General features: G+C 46.9%; 7 protein-coding genes across 7 annotated transcripts; 3 read left to right on the top strand and 4 right to left on the bottom strand.

Moving 5' to 3' along the window:
* Positions 1 to 432: 432 nt before the first annotated feature.
* Positions 433 to 3,310, top strand: L203_103997 (uncharacterized protein; the record flags this gene model as incomplete). The annotated part of the gene is made up of 3 exons (XM_066213387.1): positions 433 to 542; positions 692 to 1,310; positions 1,355 to 3,310. The coding sequence occupies 3 exons, from the start codon at positions 433 to 435 to the stop codon at positions 3,308 to 3,310; spliced, it is 2,685 nt and encodes an 894-aa protein (XP_066069484.1).
* A 223-nt stretch (positions 3,311 to 3,533) lies between these two features.
* On the bottom strand, positions 3,534 to 4,770 carry L203_103998 (defective in Cullin neddylation protein 1; the record flags this gene model as incomplete). Its single annotated transcript, XM_066213388.1, has 8 exons — positions 3,534 to 3,823; positions 3,877 to 4,028; positions 4,101 to 4,201; positions 4,261 to 4,337; positions 4,394 to 4,478; positions 4,526 to 4,574; positions 4,658 to 4,713; positions 4,768 to 4,770. 8 exons carry the CDS (start codon positions 4,768 to 4,770, stop codon positions 3,534 to 3,536), a joined length of 813 nt encoding a protein of 270 aa, XP_066069485.1.
* Positions 4,771 to 5,000: 230 nt separating this feature from the next.
* On the top strand, positions 5,001 to 9,761 carry L203_103999 (uncharacterized protein; the record flags this gene model as incomplete). The annotated part of the gene is made up of 8 exons (XM_066213389.1): positions 5,001 to 5,538; positions 5,590 to 5,981; positions 6,032 to 6,091; positions 6,138 to 7,348; positions 7,411 to 7,491; positions 7,540 to 8,758; positions 8,810 to 9,346; positions 9,402 to 9,761. 8 exons carry the CDS (start codon positions 5,001 to 5,003, stop codon positions 9,759 to 9,761), a joined length of 4,398 nt encoding a protein of 1,465 aa, XP_066069486.1.
* Positions 9,762 to 9,991: 230 nt separating this feature from the next.
* On the top strand, positions 9,992 to 11,969 carry L203_104000 (uncharacterized protein; the record flags this gene model as incomplete). Its single annotated transcript, XM_066213390.1, has 4 exons — positions 9,992 to 10,072; positions 10,123 to 10,203; positions 10,268 to 10,969; positions 11,022 to 11,969. The coding sequence occupies 4 exons, from the start codon at positions 9,992 to 9,994 to the stop codon at positions 11,967 to 11,969; spliced, it is 1,812 nt and encodes a 603-aa protein (XP_066069487.1).
* Positions 11,970 to 12,030: 61 nt separating this feature from the next.
* On the bottom strand, positions 12,031 to 13,024 carry L203_104001 (uncharacterized protein; the record flags this gene model as incomplete). The annotated part of the gene is made up of 7 exons (XM_066213391.1): positions 12,031 to 12,060; positions 12,112 to 12,325; positions 12,377 to 12,485; positions 12,537 to 12,615; positions 12,674 to 12,756; positions 12,811 to 12,886; positions 12,974 to 13,024. 7 exons carry the CDS (start codon positions 13,022 to 13,024, stop codon positions 12,031 to 12,033), a joined length of 642 nt encoding a protein of 213 aa, XP_066069488.1.
* Positions 13,025 to 13,487: 463 nt separating this feature from the next.
* Positions 13,488 to 14,321, bottom strand: L203_104002 (uncharacterized protein; the record flags this gene model as incomplete). The annotated part of the gene is made up of 1 exon (XM_066213392.1): positions 13,488 to 14,321. The coding sequence occupies one exon, from the start codon at positions 14,319 to 14,321 to the stop codon at positions 13,488 to 13,490; it is 834 nt and encodes a 277-aa protein (XP_066069489.1).
* Positions 14,322 to 14,398: 77 nt separating this feature from the next.
* L203_104003 (uncharacterized protein) lies at positions 14,399 to 16,276 on the bottom strand (the record flags this gene model as incomplete). Its single annotated transcript, XM_066213393.1, has 3 exons — positions 14,399 to 14,824; positions 14,980 to 15,212; positions 15,259 to 16,276. 3 exons carry the CDS (start codon positions 16,274 to 16,276, stop codon positions 14,399 to 14,401), a joined length of 1,677 nt encoding a protein of 558 aa, XP_066069490.1.
* Between the last annotated feature and the right edge of the window lie 1,487 nt (positions 16,277 to 17,763).

Genomic DNA, 17,763 nt, shown 5'->3' on the forward strand with positions numbered 1-17,763 from the left:
GTGATTAGAAATGTTTGTAATGCTGTGCCTGAAAATCGGGTCATTTTCTAAACCCGTCCTACAGCTTCACTCCCTGTTCTTTTTCTCCAAATTGACTCGGCTCTATGCACTGCACCACCCCCAACAACTGCCTATGCATTACAAATCCAGCCCTCTAAATACTATTTAAATTACAAAACCGGACGGAAATCAAAACCTATTCTCTCCTAGCTTGTGTATAAACATTATGCACAGTCGCGTTTTCCCTCGCCGGCATGTGACGACTTGTGCACAGACCGCTCATCCGCGTCAGCTTTTAAAAGAGTGGCAATTTTGGCGGAAAAATGTATCCTTTTGACGCGTCTGTGGCAAAAAAAAAAAGAAAAAGAAAAAGCTGACTCAACTGGTTGACTGGACCGGTTGACTGGACTGGATGGGATCGGGTGGCAAATCATGGTCACTATAAAGGCACACGAAAAACAGCTCCCAGCACTTCCCATCGAATTGGACGCGTTGCAGTTGGACTTGACTGGTTTGACTCTGCATGCGACAGTGAATGAGCGGTAAGTCATGTCCTCATAGACACAGTGTCACGTAGCGGATGTGTACACATTGGCTGTCGGCTGGGCGATGAAACAGGAATAAGGCTGCCTCATTGCCTCATGTTTGGCGAAGGAGTCTGTACACACATGACTGACTGCCTTTTTCATAGACAATCGCCGAGACAGCCATGGTCGAACGAAGATCCCAAGTGTTCCACCCCTTCGCTTCACACATCTTCGTCATCCACACCAAAGGAAACCCCTCCTATCCGTTTCCCAACCAACCATTTTACATTTACGTCAAACGACTCTCTCAGCACCTTTCGTAATCGCAGCGGCGAGACCCCAACTATCGACAATTCTCCAACTGTGGCTAGTATAGGTGCACTTGACATGTCGATCACGAGCTCCATCGCATCGTCTGATGGACCAGACACTCCGTCATCCAGACGCAGAGTCAATTTCATGCAACCGCCGACACCTACGATCCAGTCGGAAAGGCAAGGCTCAACATCCGACTCATTGGCAAGCGGGACGAGCCATGGGTCGTTGGGCAAGAAGCGGGCTTCCGGACAGCTGTTGATGGGTATAGGCAAAGGTCTCAGCAGAGTCGGCAGCGTCATGCGACGAAGTGCCGCGGATGGTACAACCCAGATCAGGAAGCAGGGTAAAGGTACGAGGAAGAAGGGCAAATACTCAGAGGCGGAACACGACGCCCCGGTCGGCTGGAAGAGATTGGAGGCAAGTGATGAGGGTGACGAGGGGATTGGGAAACCGTTCAATGTCAATGTAAGTCGGTTGGTATGGAAAGAGGTGGCTGATGGTCGATGCAGCATGACTTGCACGTCTCTCCAGACTTGTCCGGCCTTCCCACCGAGTGGATGGAGGCTCTTAAATCCCAGGGATTGTCCGAGGCGGATCTGCTGTTGATCACCGCTGCGCGCCAAAAGCAATATGAATCAATGAGAGGGCCTGGCTTGTCGAAAGCGTCTTTTGTCGCACCTCCCGAGGGTATCAGGGGTTTTGTAGATGCTCGTTTCGATACACCTGGTACGACAGCAGGCTCTGGAAAATTACTTCAAAAGTTTTCATTCGAAACAGAGTATACCGATCCATCCACCCCATCGGCTTCACGAAAAGATCAATCCGAATCTGTAGAGTCTCAAGTTAGAACAAGCCATTCGCGGTCTAGGATGAAAGGACAGGATGTGTATCCGGCATCCGCTACAGAATTAGATGATATCGAAACGGATGCCTCTTGCTCTTTTTCAACTCCCAGCCAGTCACCACACACTCGTTCTCGCTCTGAATCAATGCTTTTTCCAACAAAAAACAAGAGATTCTCAGATCAAATCAGAGGTTTCAAAGAGTTGAAGTTTGATACCGGTGATGAGGAAGGCGAAGATTGGACAAAGTCTATCTTGGGGGTAGCATGGAAGCCGGCAAAAGAGCAAAATAGGTTGGAAAGTGTTTTTGAAAATGTTGCTTTTGGTTCCAGCCCCATCACTCCCCGAGCATCAAACTCACGTTCATCTAAAGCGTACATTCACCCCCAAAATTCTTTGCCTACTCCGACTTCTCCAGAGCGGATCGTACCAAGTTTTCGTACCCCACCAAAATCCACTATTCCACTTTCTGACCAAAAGACGGACGATGTACCTCTGGCATCATCGACTGTTTGGGGCTTCCAAAAGTCGACAATCTCACCTGCAAGTTCCAGAGAGAAAGCTCATTTATCCAGAACAGGTTCAAATCAGCGTCATGGTCCCAGTGGGAGAATCTACAAACTTGATCCGGTACCCAAGGCAACCGCTTCACGGAGATTGTCAGAATCGTCTGGCGTGCACCACTCGTCTCGGGCAAAGTCTTCGGTGGACGTGGATGCTGTTATTCCGTCATTGCCCGCAGCCCAGCACAGTGCATCGCAAGCATATCATGTAGAAGATAAGGTTGAATATACCGACTCGGGATATGATGTCGATGTGGACTCTTCGGATGAGGATTCTGATCAACGCCATCGTCGTCACGATACTGACCACAATGGACAGAAAAAGACCTCAACGTTGCACCCCAACAGCGCAAGGATAGATTCTTGGTCGCCACGGATATCTGCCTCTGCTGAAAAAGGCGGACGACCAAGGTTGTCAATTACGCAAAAGCCATTCCTTCCTCATATAGGTGTTAGTCCGTTAAATCTAAGTGGAAATACGTGGCGGTCGCCGGTAATGACCCCAACGAGCGCCAGCAATGGAGGAGATAACCTGCTCAATTCGCCAGAAATGAAAGCGAAAAAACCATCCCGACCTAGCACAATCGTAACCTCTTCAAAGCCTATACCTCTCTCTCCTCCACCTTCATACTCTCCTTTACCTTTACCGAGTCATCTCCAACCCCAACCGAAATCCGCAGTTTCCTCACATTTTTCCCGAGATTCGCATATGCCAGAGCGAGATGAGCGGTCCAGTCTGGCGCTCAGCACACTATCAGATCGGACCCGAGACAGTTTGCGTTCGTGGGAGTTGGGTGAAGCTACAGTACGCGTCGCCTGCAAGGGGCTCGTTCTTCCGCGTCTCGCTGTTGCGGATTCGCCTTCTGTTTTGGAACGGCATGAAGAGCAGCAAGGGATAGAAAAGCTCTCGCCATTGGTACCGAGAGGTGTGGAGGAAGAGAGTGAATATGGAGCGGGCATGAATTTTGGAAGTGAAGAAGGGATACCGGAGGGCGCGAGAGATGCGTTTGATGCACTTGATGCTTTGGGAGAAGCTGCAAAGAGGATTGTCAAATGCTGAATCCATGCCGATTCATTGTCTGCTTTATGCCGTGTCTGCGCGATCATGCCATGTCGTGTCTGTGTCGAGTAATGTCGGAATCTTGCGCTGTTTTGTATTTTGGGCGAAATCTTAATAGCCAATAATGAATGCTTTGGAGCAGTAGTGATGTAACATTAATAATGGTCATTTCTCAATGGCAGCATGGTACCCAATACATCTCTCTAATACATTATAAACTTACTCAACTCTTGGACGTTTTAATTTCTCTTACATATTCTACAAAGTCGTCAATCATGGATGGCCACGCTCCTTCATCATCATAAGTGGTTAAATCCTTGTCAATAGTTCGAGCAAAGTCAACCAGCAGAATCCAAGTATCTCGAGAAATAGCTCTGTTTTTGATCTTGACAAATTCTATCCAATAATCGAATTCCTGCAACCCAAATTGTGTAGAGTCATCAGGAAAATGGGAAAGAGCAGATGGGCGAGACTGGATGGCAGGAGGGAAGAAGAGCGTCCACAGTTCGATAGCTACAAAGTCTAATGAGATATGACTGGGACAGAAAAAGAGAAACTTGGCTTACCAGTATCCAGCGCAAGTGATCGAACAAGGGTATCTCCTCCTTTTGCGAGTGTAAAGCTATGAGTGTATACTTTTTTGAAATAAACCGGGTCTGTATAGAGCTTGTTTCTCAACAGAGGGAGATACTTTTTCAGCTTTGGGAGCGAGTCGATACTGGCCAGTTTCACTCATCAATTCCCTTTTTTACGCGGCCAAGGTGTGTCGTCTGATGAAGTAAAGACTCACTTTCCTGGGTAGGATGCAATTCCAGTCACAAACGGTTCTTTTGCCCATTCGCCAGTAGCTTTTGATCCCAGATCAGCTGCAAGACAGAAAAGTACAGGATCCTGTCTCGTTCATCAACACTCCATATATTAGTTATGGCAATGCAAGACGACAAACTCACAGATGAGGGATCAATCTCGAGCGCTTCACAGAGTTCCATGGTACCGTCAATCTTGATCAGCTTGGAGTCTGAAGGGTCTACAGATATTCCACAGATCAGTGGCCTTGCCTAGACTAAGGATAAGGTGACAGACCCTTGTATCTCTCCCATATCTCGCCCAGTCTCCTCTCTTGCGATGGGTCCACTTTGGAGGGTTCATTGTAAAAGGCATCAAGAGCCTGTTACTCTTGTTAAATAGTGGCCGAGTTGTGAGAGGTTGACATACAGCTTCGAGAGATCTGTACTTTTTGATATACTTGCTGGCGTCTGAAGAACTATGGCGAGCCGAACGTCAGCTTCCACTTTCCAGCGCAAGAAGAAGCAATGTCCGTTCTATGTAGATCTCGCAAAGACATACGATAAACCAGTGATCGCCTTGAATTGGGTCACTGCTTGGTGTTCTTTTCCTAGAGGCTACAACGAATTAGCAAATAGAGCGATGGGAAACGCTTGCTCGCACATGCTTACCATTCTAAAGTTCATTCAGTACTCTATTATGTATTCTGGTTGAAAAAAGGTGAATGTAAAATGTAGAAAGAAAGTGAATTGAAAGTAAAGGATAAATATATAGAAATCAATTCGAGATACATTGTGCCCTCCACTTTTCATTCATCCGTTCTGTTTGTATTTCATTCTTTTCTCTTTTCTCTTATCATTTCACTTTAATCCAAATTCAGCTGTAAAAGCTGACAACTGTCATAATGGGCCTCAGGTCGCTTTCTCCCATCCCATCCAGATCAATCTCGCCTGCTCCGCGCCCATCGACTTCTTCAAGTCATAGTTTGAAACGGTCAAAAGCTGACTTTGAAGCGGTTTTGAGAAATCCACAAGAAACACTCTTTCTCAGTGCTGGTCCTAAAACAATAGGCGAAGAGCCGAATGGCGAAGCAGGCTTGACACCTAGGCTTGATTCTTCCTCATCTGGGCGTACTTATCTGGGCGAAAAGGGTGCAGAGACGCTATTGAATGCGGGAGAGAGTAACCTAGATCGAGGCAGATCGTTCGCCGACAAGATGGAAAACAAGGAAGATGGTCGAACAGGATTGGGAGTTGGGCAAATGAGCACCGCAATAAAGGGCTTACCTATTCCAAGTGTCGTATCTTCTGCGCCCATTATGAACTCAATGAACCATATGAGGAACGGCTCCCAGATGACTGTGGCCAGCACAATGTCGGCAGGGCCAGAAGGCACCTCGGTGCGAGCGACGCGAGGAGCTAGCCAGAGTATGGGTATCGAGGGTGCGTCTATGAATCTTGCATACCATGGTTATGATGCTTACCGTACAGCAGCTGAATTGGACATTAAATCCAAGGAGAAGGAGCCTCCTAAACGTCGGTCTATCTTTCGCTCGGCTGGAACCACCTCGCATCCTGATCTTGCGTCCATTGTCCACCGATTAAAAGATCCCAAAACTAAACCCGAGCCTTTACCATCCGCCGGACCCATGTCTACTCACCTCGCTTCCTCTACTAGTTCTCGCACGTTGGTTAGAACTTCCCAAGCGTCTCTAAATTCAAACATCCAACAAGACCGGTTCGGGCTAGATCCAAAGATGAACAGAAATGATAATATGGAACAGTATGAATCTATGCTCAGAGGTAATCAAATGGCTACTATCGTCGAAGGGGGAGCGATTGGAATGAACCGCAACAGATTGAATACTGCAGATGAGGGCTTCAAGGTAGGCCAAAAATCCGCTGTGTTGGTGAATAATGGCTCATAAGAACTTAGAGTATGAGAAACAAGGCCAAAGGAATGCTTGGTAAAATGTTCGGGTCAAGTAATCAAAGCGTATGTCGATACATGACTGTACATGTTGATGACTTATCTCTTTCAGCAGCGATCCCCTAGCCCATCGGCTTCGGCATCCACTTCTCGTTTTGATATTCATGAAGAAACTCAGCCACCAGTACCTCCTGTTCCATCGGCCTATACCAATTATAAGGCTAATGCAATCAAACAATCATCTGTATCGTCTGTCGATGTATTTGGAAGCGTCAACCAACCAAGCTATTCTCATTCTAAACTAACCTCTGGACGAGATAGGGATACATTTGCTGTGGCAGTTCCTGACCGAAGAGTATCTGAAACAAGTCAACTTAGTACGGATAAACCTCTACCAGCTGTCAAAGATGCCGATCCAGATGAAACTCCGTCCAGCAAAAAAAGGGGCTCGATGAATATTCGACAACGAACATCAACTGGGCCTGACACAGAGCCCTCTACTATGAGACATACAACGGCCACTTCGCCCTCTACACGAGCGATATCAGCATTCTCAGACGATATGGCTGATATATTGGCGGACATTGGACAATCCGAGCCTGCAAGGGAACTAGGTATACCGCCTCAAAACTGTAAAAGTAGAAACAAGTTAGAAGGAAAAGATGAAGGAAGAGGCTCAATAGGCCTGGGTCAATCACCATCTGACCAGGAGACGGGATCTCACTTGGTGCTCGTTTCGCCATCCCAAAGATCATCCTCCTTACCCTCTTCGATTACATCCTCGAAACATGATACCAATACGCTCAAAAGACGATCTTCCTCTCAAATGACATCTCACTTGGAGCCTAATATTAGGTCAAATGTGTCGCGAAAATCAAGCAGATCCTCTATGAGCAAGCACTCAGGTAAAAGTCCTGCACTTGGGGCTCCAAGTTCACCTGCACCTCAAATCTCTCCAATATTTCATGAAAAGAGGCGTTCAGGCGAAAACGTCTCATCCTCACTTTCATCATCGGTCAAGCTCGTTCCCTCCCGATCAGAGACAAGCTCCGCTCCACCTGCCGAGCTGAATAGATACACAACATCTTCTGCAAGGGGTCATCAATCACCTGCGCAAATGTCTTATTCAGAAACGATTGGTTTCCACTCCCACAACCAAGAGCAAGACGAGATGGAGATGATAGCTTCTCCTCCTGATACACCGCAGAAAGGCTTAGAAAGTGCTGAAGATGAGGAGGAAAAAGGAAGAAGAATGGCTTGTGAGTTTTTGGAGGGACAAGGTAGTACAGTGGGAGACAAAATTGCAGAATTTTTAGGTAGACCGTGAGTGTTCGGTTTTAAAAGCGTGACTCGTTAGGACGCTCACATCCATTACCACGGATCAGACATAATATTAGCAAGATCGCATTGCGGTATTATATGCAATACTTTGATATGAAAGGCCAAAACCTTGTCGAAGCGTTCAGGTGCGTATGAATGAATGTATTAGGGCAATATGTTTAATATAGTAATAGAGATCTTTGTCAAAAACTTTTCCTCAAAGCTGAATCGCAAGAGATTGACCGTATCATTGAAGCTTTTTCTGCTCGTTATTACGAGTGCAATCCAAATACAGTCTTCCGTTCTTCAGGTGTGGTGCATACTGTCGCTGCTGCGATGCTTATGCTGAATACCGATCTGCACATTGCTGATTTACCCAAGCACATGTCTCGAACTGACTTTGTCAAGAATGCGATGAGGGCCATACACGAGTCAATGACGCCAAATGAATTGACAAGGGATGGAGCTTCGACGCCAGATTTAATTAGAGACGATTCAAGTAGCGCAAAACCGAGTTTTGGGTCCACCTCGTCTATGTCTACGACATACATAAGTATGCGAGCCAAGACGCCTACTCAGATAGCTCCTGGTGCCACACCAAGAAGCGCTTCGGCTCCCGTGGTTTCTTCTCCACAGCCACACCATCGAACAGATAGTGTGCTTTCAATGTCGACAAACACTACTGTAGAAAGACACAGGAGTAGTTCTACGACTGGCAATACTCCTTCTATCAAAAACTGGGAAGTAGAGGCCGAGGCAGCACTCAAAGATATATATTCTGCCGTCAAGTCTGATAGAATTCTTCTTCCTATCCCTGGACTTGGGACCAACGACAGAAATTTCGCACGACACAACAACAATCGCCAATCGATGATATCCGTCTCCTCCATTGGCCATGATGCACGTTCTGGTCGAGTGAGAAGTCCATCAGATCGGGTCAGTGCTCTCAAACGAGGAAGTATAAGAGGCATGCAAGGGCTGCTCAACAATCCATACGGAACGGGCAATTGGTCAGTCTCTGAAGGAAGACTTAGTCCGGCTCCTAATTATGTCACTTCCATAAAAGAGGCAAGTTCCAGCTCTTTTGCTCCTCTTGGATTTGCGTCCAACTTGTCCCATACCGTTATAAAGGAAAACGAAGATGAAGTCGGCTCTATCCGGTCTCGCACAAGTGTCGGTACGATTGAAGATATGGATGACGATGAGCTCGCTCTTCTTGGAGCGCCATGGGCAAAGGAAGGGATTCTACAAAGAAAGAATCAGAGTGAAAGTGTTGCAAAGAGGGTGAAGAAAGGCGATTGGAAGCAGTTCTTCGTAGTGGTCAGCAAAGGCGATCTCTACATGTTCACCTTTGGCGATGGCAAGAATGATGGGTTCATGGGTGGAGCTGCTGTTGGCGGAGGCAACTGGCTTGTAAGCTCAAATAATACGCATAAAAAGATACCAATTGCTGATGGATATTAGGAAAATGCAAATGCCAATGGCACCGTTTCCCTCCTCCACACGGTTGCTGCCACAATTCCCAAACCTGGCTACGGTTCTTCACGCCCCTACTGCTTCAGCCTGACTCAACCATCGGGCGAAGTCTGTGTTTTCCAAGCTGGTACCGAAGACCTTGTTGCCGAATGGGTAGCTACTTGCAATTATTGGGCTGCAAGAAAAAGCCGCCAGCCCTTACCAGGGGGTGTGAGCAATATGGAATATGGCTGGAATAAAGCCGGTCATCACTCCAGCGACGATCAAGATGATCGATTGAGTGTGATGAGCCATAGTAGTAGAATAGCTAGGTTTGGTGGGACATATGGTCGTCGCGCCTTTGCAGGAATGATGTCGGGACAGTATGACAAGATTTTCATTAATGATTGGAATCCTCCTCAACCTACCATGATACCAAGCTCTCTGGAGGAAGAAGCTCAACTGGAGTCTCTGATATCATATGTCAAGTCTCAGGAAAAGGAGTTGGAGCGGCACAAAGCCTTTGAGGAACCTATGATGAGATTGGTAGGTCAACATCCCATTCATACCGGAAGAACATATGGAAGCTGATTGAAATTAGTACACTCATGGTTCCAAAAACTACTCGAAAGCCAAAGATAACTGGCGAATCAAGTCGCACTACATCCATACCGAAATTTACAAATACGAAACTTATATTGACGCCTTAAAGAATGCCATTTCTCTTCGTGTAAAAAAGCAAGGCGAGAAGAAACTTGAGAAATCTCTCAACACTTCATTGAACAGTCTTCATGCCATTTCTAGCGGCGATCCTGGATACGATGAAGAAGAGGATGGAAACGAAGCGTTTAACAAACTAGAAGCGAAAAAGTTGACTATTGATACTATCGCAGCAGGTCAATTTGACGATGAGGAAGAAGATCAACCTGCCACGCCTCAAGTCACCATTCGGGGTAGATGAGTTTGTTTCTGGGATACAATGGACTATTTAATAATATTATTAGTTATCTGATAAGAATGTAACGAATTCTTTGTGTTATTGAAGCCCCCCAAGATCTATGATATGAACGGGATTAAATTTTTGTGGCGCAGATATTTAAAAGTTGTTCAATATCACAATATCAATTTTGAGATAAAAATAAGTAAAACTTTATACAAAAAATGTAAGTATTATTTAGATAATAAGGATATATGGTCTCACTGGAGCTCTCTAGGTCTGTTCTCGGCATCAACTTTGGCCAGTCTTACGCTTCCATCGCTGTCATTGACAAGGCAAGCTACAGCAGTAACAACGGCCGTTGGCACAACTGACATTCACGCAGGAAGGTCACCCAACATGTATTGCTAACGAGGAAGGTGAGAGACAAATAGCTTGCGCCATCTCTTATGCTGGAGAGCAAGTCGTGCGTTTCAAGATGCTTTTTTTCAGAAGAGTAGAATCGCTAATGTCGTATAATGCCCATTCAGTATATTGGAAACGGGGCTTTGCCGCATCTTGTCAAAAATGGCCAAAACACCATTATGGGTTTTAGAAACCTTATCGGTCACACTTACGATGAGGTTGACCACACCGCTATCCTGACCGCCCCGCTCATTCCATCATCAACCACTCCTTCTTATACCGTTGACGTCCTTGTTCCACCTCCTCCTAAATCTACTTCTAGATCTGCTCCTAGATCTGCCGCCACTTCTGGAGCAGCTACACCGGTTGTTGCCGAACCTATTCCGTCTCAAAAGACTATATCTGTTCCCGAGGTGACCACTCTCTTCCTGTCCACTCTCTTTACCTCTGCTACCGATTTCCTCGGTGTCAAGCCTTCTGCTGCAGTCATCTCTTCTCCAACGTGGTTTTCGTCTGCTCAGAAAGATGCGCTGAGAGAAGCTGCCGAGGCCGCAGGTATACACGTCCTTCAAGTCCTTGATGAGGCAGCTGCTGTCCTCGTTGGCTACAGAGTCGGTTTGAGTGAGGAAAGGAAAACCAGAGGTCTGTTGGGCAACCCTGAAGAGGGAAAGGCTGGTGAACATGAGGCCAGGGACAAGAGGGTTGTTGTGCTTGATATGGGAGAAACCAGCCTAGGCGTCAGTGTCATCCAGGTCGCTGATGGAGAGTACGTCGTTTTGGCCAAGGGAAGGGACGATAAGCTTGGTGGCAGAGAATTCGACAACTTGGTGTGTAGGAATATGTCGGTTTGCATAATCATTGACTGAAAGACTTTTGTAGCTTCTCAAGCACTTTGCCAAAGAATTCACCAAAAAGACTAAGGTGGCTCTTGAGCTTCCTTGTGGTGAGTCTGCCTCCGCGGCCGACAAGCGCGCCGAGGCTAAGCTCCGTCTTGCGGTTGAACATACGAAACGTTCTCTCAGTGCTTCCAGCGGAGCTGCGACCTGCGCTGTTGAGTCTCTTAAAGACGGTCTTGATCTTTCCTCCGCCATTAATCGGATGCGATTTGATGGTCTTGCCAGTGCCGTCTACCGCCAAGTTGGCTCCAAGCTCACTTCAATTGTCCAGTCTGCCGGCCTTGATCTATGCCAAATCGACGAGGTTCTCCTTGCTGGTGCTTCCACTTTGTTCACCGGTTTACAAAACAGTCTGTCATATCTTTTCCCCTCCACGACCCCTATTACCACCACTATTGACCCAGCTGAGGTCATTGCTATTGGATGTGCTCTGCAGGCCCTGCACCTTTCCACTCTTGGAGATGAACTAAAACTCGATGACGTTCTTGCTGTTGCTTGCGAAAAGACAGATGTCATTTCTGCCCCTATTGGTATCATCCTTCCTGGTCAAAAAGATAACAATTTCGCTGCGACTATCGTTCCCTTTGGCGCTCCTCTTCCCGCTAGAAGACGCGTCGCCATCCCTGCTCCTGCCGGCAAAGTTGCATTTGAGCTTTGGGAGGGCAAAGAAGAAGTGAAGGTTGATTTCATTGCGCCCGAACCCATGGAACCTGATGAAGGTGAAGAAAATGATGAAGATTTCGAGCCTACGGAACCCGAGGAGGTCAAGACTCCCATCAGCGTCAAGATCAAAGCTCTCTGTGGCGTAGAGATTGATGTTAAGAAAGAAGGCCAAGTCATTCTGGAAGTTATTGTTCAGCGAGGAGGTAGTCTTGTAGTTAAAGCTTGGGAAGAAGGTAGAGAAGAAGAAGCACTACAGATTGGGGCTTAGAAAGTCTAGATGATACAGCTCGGCTTTGTGAACTCATGCATCATAGGATATAGCTATAAACTTATCTGAGTTTTTTGTCTTCAAAGTAAACCTAAACAAGTCGTAAGCCAAGTGAGGCCATTGCAAGTCATTATACACCAACCTTGAGATGTTTCATTTGCCACACTGCAGCACTTATCAAGACTGATATCTGCAGTAGACTCCACCAAATGGCTCTCTTGTTAGTGCTTTCGCTAGCATCCCTAAAAGTAGCTTCAATTTCGCGCATGTACCGTTGTTCACGTTGGATGTCGGCGACTTTGATGTTGAGATCACGAATTCTAGAAGAAAGAGTTGTTACATGTGTTTTGTCAGCCCTGCTTACCAGTCAGCAAACATGTAGGATAACGGATGGCGATGACACATACAAAGCGTCGGGCTTAGCGGAGCCAACGTTGAGGTCAAGGTACATTTTGATGTGCTCATTGGAAAGCCAGCCACCAGTAACGTTTGAGGTCAAGCAGATATTGTGATCTCCTACAATGTATTCGTTCTTAGCAGACTGAGCGATACTATGAAGAAACATACCAGGGTCATGGGAAGTGAACGTGAACCGCCCATCGGCAGGTCCTCGCGTGTTGACGACCTCATGCGAAGAGGCCACTTCCTGGAAATCATGTCAGAAGCGTGCTTTTATTTCCAGCATTGATACCGGCATTGCTCACCTCGACTGTGACGTGAATTCCCATATCCTCGTTTATATCCCAAGTCTTTCGGTTTTCATTCCATGTGAGCGCCTTGTAGTGACCTATCATGGAGTTGGCATACAGAATTGCAGTCCGCTTGGAGCGACAAGACCTACCCTCGACAATAGTCTCACTTGGTAACTCTTCCAAAAAGCAACGTTTTTCGTTGGATTCAAAGTAGAAATGCAGAGCCTACCAGAATCAGCCACTCATAAAGCCGCGCGTCACTTGACTACTTCATGCTGACTCTCTCCATCCATCGATCAAGCCACCACTCACCGAAACGACAGAGAGTAATTGAACTGCGACAAATACTTGACAGATCTTCATCCTTATGGCTGCTCTTCCTTTTTCAAAGGCATAAAAGACTTTATAGCCTGATTTGATAACTTTTGAGATAATTCAAATTTAAAGAGTTAAAGTGAAAAGCAAACTGTTGATACAAAATGAACGCGTCTTTTCATGATGTGGAACTTTTTTTTTTTTTCTTGCCCTGCCCACATTCTTGACATATATATAATTTTTCATTAAATCATAATCAGGTCATGTCATTGATACAAGAAAAGCTCAAGATATCCTACGTCGAGAAAAAATCAAGCAAGGTCAAAAGTTTACTGCTATCAGAGGAAATCACAAAAAGCCCAAAGAAAAGAATGAGTATGTGCTGATAATTCCAACACATAAATGCTATCTACTACGTGATACAATGTGAGGTCAAATGAAACAAGAGTGATATACTTTGCGGAAACATAAGTCAGAGCAAAAAAAAAATGCGTTTCTCATCGCCCTTTTTTCAAAACACAGATGAAAGAGGAACGGCTCGCTGAGACATTTGCAAAACTTGAGCTTTGAGGTTTGGAGGCAGATACACTCTCTCTCCGGGCCTGGCCTGAATATCTTCAGGTTCACCAGAACCGACCAACATACCCTTGCTCTTGTACATCAGCGCAAACACTGATAGGTTGAATGCCAAGAGCTTGACCATCCGTTCCGTGACCTCTTTAATTGGTCCCACGACGCCCTCCAAGCCAAACTTGAGTATAAGGGCAAGCTCCTCTTCCTGAAACTTTTGGAGGCATGCTTGGTGACGGGCAGTCGTCTCGCGCTCAGCCTTGTTTGATTCAAAGCAAAATTCCCCACCGGAAGAGGAAGCGTCCCCATCACCAGTAGTAACATGCTTGCGCTTGCATTTGTCTGCGTTGGCGTTGTAAAAGGGACTTTTTGAGTTAAATCTGTAGCTCAAGAAGACATCGGTCAAAACTTTGTATAACACTTTTCGGATAATGGCCATATGAGCTTGGATTCGAGTCGAGTCGCGCTTTAGGTGTTCATTCAAAAAGTTGTAAAACATACAAGCGGCTCTGACAACCACTTGACCCTCTTCAGTGGGTGGGACCTTGAAATCGCCTTGATTGACATTGGGATGGAGAATGCGGAAGGCAAGGCGGTAAGAGAGATCTTCATATAGCTCAGCGCGTCTGATGTCGGATTGGGTAGAATTAGAGAGAGTTGACAATTCGTCCAGCATATAATCTATATCGCAACGAGCAGCTTGTATGGCTGCCTCGGGTATGTCGGAATGGCTTTTGCCCGTGCACTGGGTGTAGATATGACGAATGGCGAGCATGATTGAGTGCGAGATTGCCATATCAACACATATTGCGCTTGATTGAGTTAGCGAATTATTCAACGTATACAAACTTACTAAAAGTCCCTTATCCTCTTTCCGTCCATTCTAAAGACTTCGGGTGTAAACATGGGTGCACATAGGTCTTCCTCATAAAGAGTAGGGTCTGTTTGGCTTTTGTGTCTATTCGTGATAGGGGGCCAGTTCGAGCCATCGGGAATTTTATATGTAAAAACTAAGCCTAGGAATCCCTCAACCAGAGAACGTGTGGCCAGTTCTGTGGTGTCGCGACAGATGCATTTACCAATCATATGGTTTCGCTCATGGGGTTCAGAAGTCTTGAGCACGCGCAAAGAAGCGTTATAAATCCACAAACGAGTGGACGATGTGCTCAAATCTCTGCCCTTGATCCGGAGGCCTTCTTCAAAAGAGCTATACTCTTGAAGGCCTGCGTATTGCCATAAGTAGGGACGAAGGGAGTGAACTTGATGGTTGGCAATGTCCTGACAAAAGTCAGCCAAGTCGTCTCTCGTAAACTCACTAATTTCATAACTTCAGCACAGTCAAAACACATCCGCAAGGCTTCCGTGATTTTCCCTCTTTTTGCCATTTGTATCATGGCATCAATCATGGCATCTCTCACTGGCGCACAGTGCACCTTCATGGCTTCTCCCAGCTGCTGAAACAACCCAGTGTCAAAAGTCCCTCGACGCACTTGCATCGTCAAAAATTCAGGATCAAGAGCAGCAGTGAGCTGAGGCACGAGAACGTGAGTAACAGTCGGACATGTAGACTCATGAGCGTCAAGGGCTTCTTGAGAGAATGAATGAGCAAAGTGATTGGGGCAAGGAGTGGTGGAACCCATAAGAGCCAAGAGAATTTCTCGCAGAGCTATGCCAATGTCAGATCTGCCTTGTACTTGACCGGAAAGGCTCACTTTGGATGAGATCAGGCAATCGAGAAGGCCAGGTGGACGTATTCTTCCACCACTCTTTTTCCGACAGCTCAGGCTTCCACCGACCGCAGAGACATTTGTAAACCCTCTTTAGACCAGAAAGCGTCTCGGCATCCAACTGCTCCTTGCCCTCAGGCAGAGCCCACCGGGTACACCGACAGCCATGGCTGACTTCTCCATTTATACTCTCCCAATAAAGATCAGTCACGACATCCGAGGCACTAGGATCGACAGTGGGTACAGATGTTGTTGCAATCACGCCAGCATACCTCCCTCCCTTCACCCCATGTCTATGCGAAACAGTGACTGGCCGAAATGCAAGAGCATCAAACAACAAATCATGACGAAGTTGCCTGTTTTTGAGGATTTCCGAGGCGTCGAGCGCTTTCAACGAATGTACATTGATTGATGGTGTACGGCCAGCGACGACGCAATGTATCAATTTGATACCACCCTCTCTGCTTCCGCTCATCGACGACTGAGAGGTGGACGGCGGCAGACCCGAATCTGCGTGACTGCTCAATGACAATGAAGTGGTGTGAGCAAGTTTATGTCGTTTGTAAGGTCCCATGGGAGGCACCGAATGGGATCGAGAGCGTTTTCCGACATGCCTCGTCATACTTGCTGTAGAGGGCTGAGGTATTCTATCCAGAGGCGTAGACGTGAGCAGCGTCCGACCCTCGCCTTCGTTGTACCCTTCAAATCTCTTACACGAATCGGGAGACACCATGGGTGTCCGAATATCGATACAGACACCGGCAGGCTTAACCTTTTTTGGCTCCTCCTGACTCTTCCATGATCCGCTCTGTGCTCTCCAAATTTGCGACTCATCATCCTCCTCTGCAGCCCATCCTGGCAGCGGATTCACGCCCACGGTCGGACTTGAGTACAGCCCGTTGGGCGGTCTCTGGCCGTCTGACCCTTCCTGTGATGTGCCCCCATGGCGCGACGAGTGTGGGCGTTGCAGAGGCGAGCGCGGCGCGTGGTCTTGGTCCATCATGTCTGCTTCTTGTCAGTCCTGTCTACTCACTGCCCACTCACAATTAACCGGCGGTAGCCCACCCTAGACAAATTTGGCTTGACAATTGGCTGCTCAACTATAGCGGCAAAAAGAGAAAAGAAAGAAAAGAAAAAAAGTCAGCCCAGCCAAATATATATATCCCACCCAACGCGGTCACTGGCGGCCCCAACTCTTCACCAGTTGACGAAGCATTCTAAATTTCCACGACTCAATCGCGTGTGTGTGTCCGAGCGCATCAGGCATTTCTTAATGCTGCTCATGGCTGTCCGGACATACCTTTTCGCACCGTCCAACTCGATATAAACCTCGACTCACCAATTTCACAACTTTTCTTTGTTCTTCTTCTTCTTCACAGAGAGCGAAAAATCTGCAAGACAGTCAGCATACTTATGCAGCAATTTTACAGGGCACACCATTAACCCACCGAGAAGGACACCTTTACGAGATACGACCGGGCGTGCTTGTGTAGTCACGCTGTGTATATACGTGGCAGTCGGATTCACAGCGGCTGAGATTTAACAGGTGTATTCGCGCCTGCACAAAAGGAGTGTCAATTGGTGTACGGCTGGCAGAATCGCTGAAGCAGATGAAAAGAGGGCGGAAGGTATATAAAGTGATATGGCCCAGCAGCGGAAAGTTACCTTTGCGGTTGACCGAGAGGGACAACCTATTATTCTAGGATTGCCTACACACAGCCAGCAATGACAAACCCGAAGAGCTATACGTCCACAAGGTTCCTTGTGACAGCGGGAGAGTAAATCCCATCGCCCTGGGCCATTGAGTGTACTGCAAACCGTGGCGTGGCATACACATTCCATAGGCGGGAAAAACGTTCATGACAAGATGCATAGTTGGCGCATGCCATCTATGACTGCCAATCGGTCATCCGACAACATCCCGTCGGCATCACCATGGTCATTCCGACCTTGATTGTTTATCCATCAAGGTCGAAGGAAGAAAAAAAAGAAGAGCAAGGCAGCGGCCGCATGGAATAGGTGTAGAGCACCATCGTGACAGGGGTAAAAGTTGCGACTTACCTCGTAGCGAGTGGAAGAGCGATGCGATGGGTGTCGATGAAGGATGGTTGGAGATTTATAACCCTGCTGCTCAGCTGTAGACTTGGTTTCTCCGAAGATTTACTCAAGACATCAACGTACAAGTGTTTCGGGTTCATGTGCCAGGGTGATAAGACCCTGCTTCCAGAATTATTATTTAGAAAAAAACAACAGACCTGACGAAAATGGTCCGCCACAGAAGAAGAAACGTCCTATCCATCCCGTGGTTTCCGGGATACCTTGGGGTGCGTGTGGGTGCATCTGGGCGAGGGTAATGCAAGGATGAGGAAATAGATGGGTGACTGTTGGCAAATGACGACGAAAGAGTACGTTCCCTTCTCGACATACACCATTATATTCTTTGCTTCTGCCATTGTATGCATGTACGCTCCTCTGGCTCAGACTTCGTTA

Source organism: Cryptococcus depauperatus, chromosome 4 (assembly GCF_001720195.1).
Source record: "Cryptococcus depauperatus CBS 7841 chromosome 4, complete sequence".
Classification (NCBI taxonomy): Eukaryota; Fungi; Basidiomycota; class Tremellomycetes; order Tremellales; family Cryptococcaceae; genus Cryptococcus; species Cryptococcus depauperatus.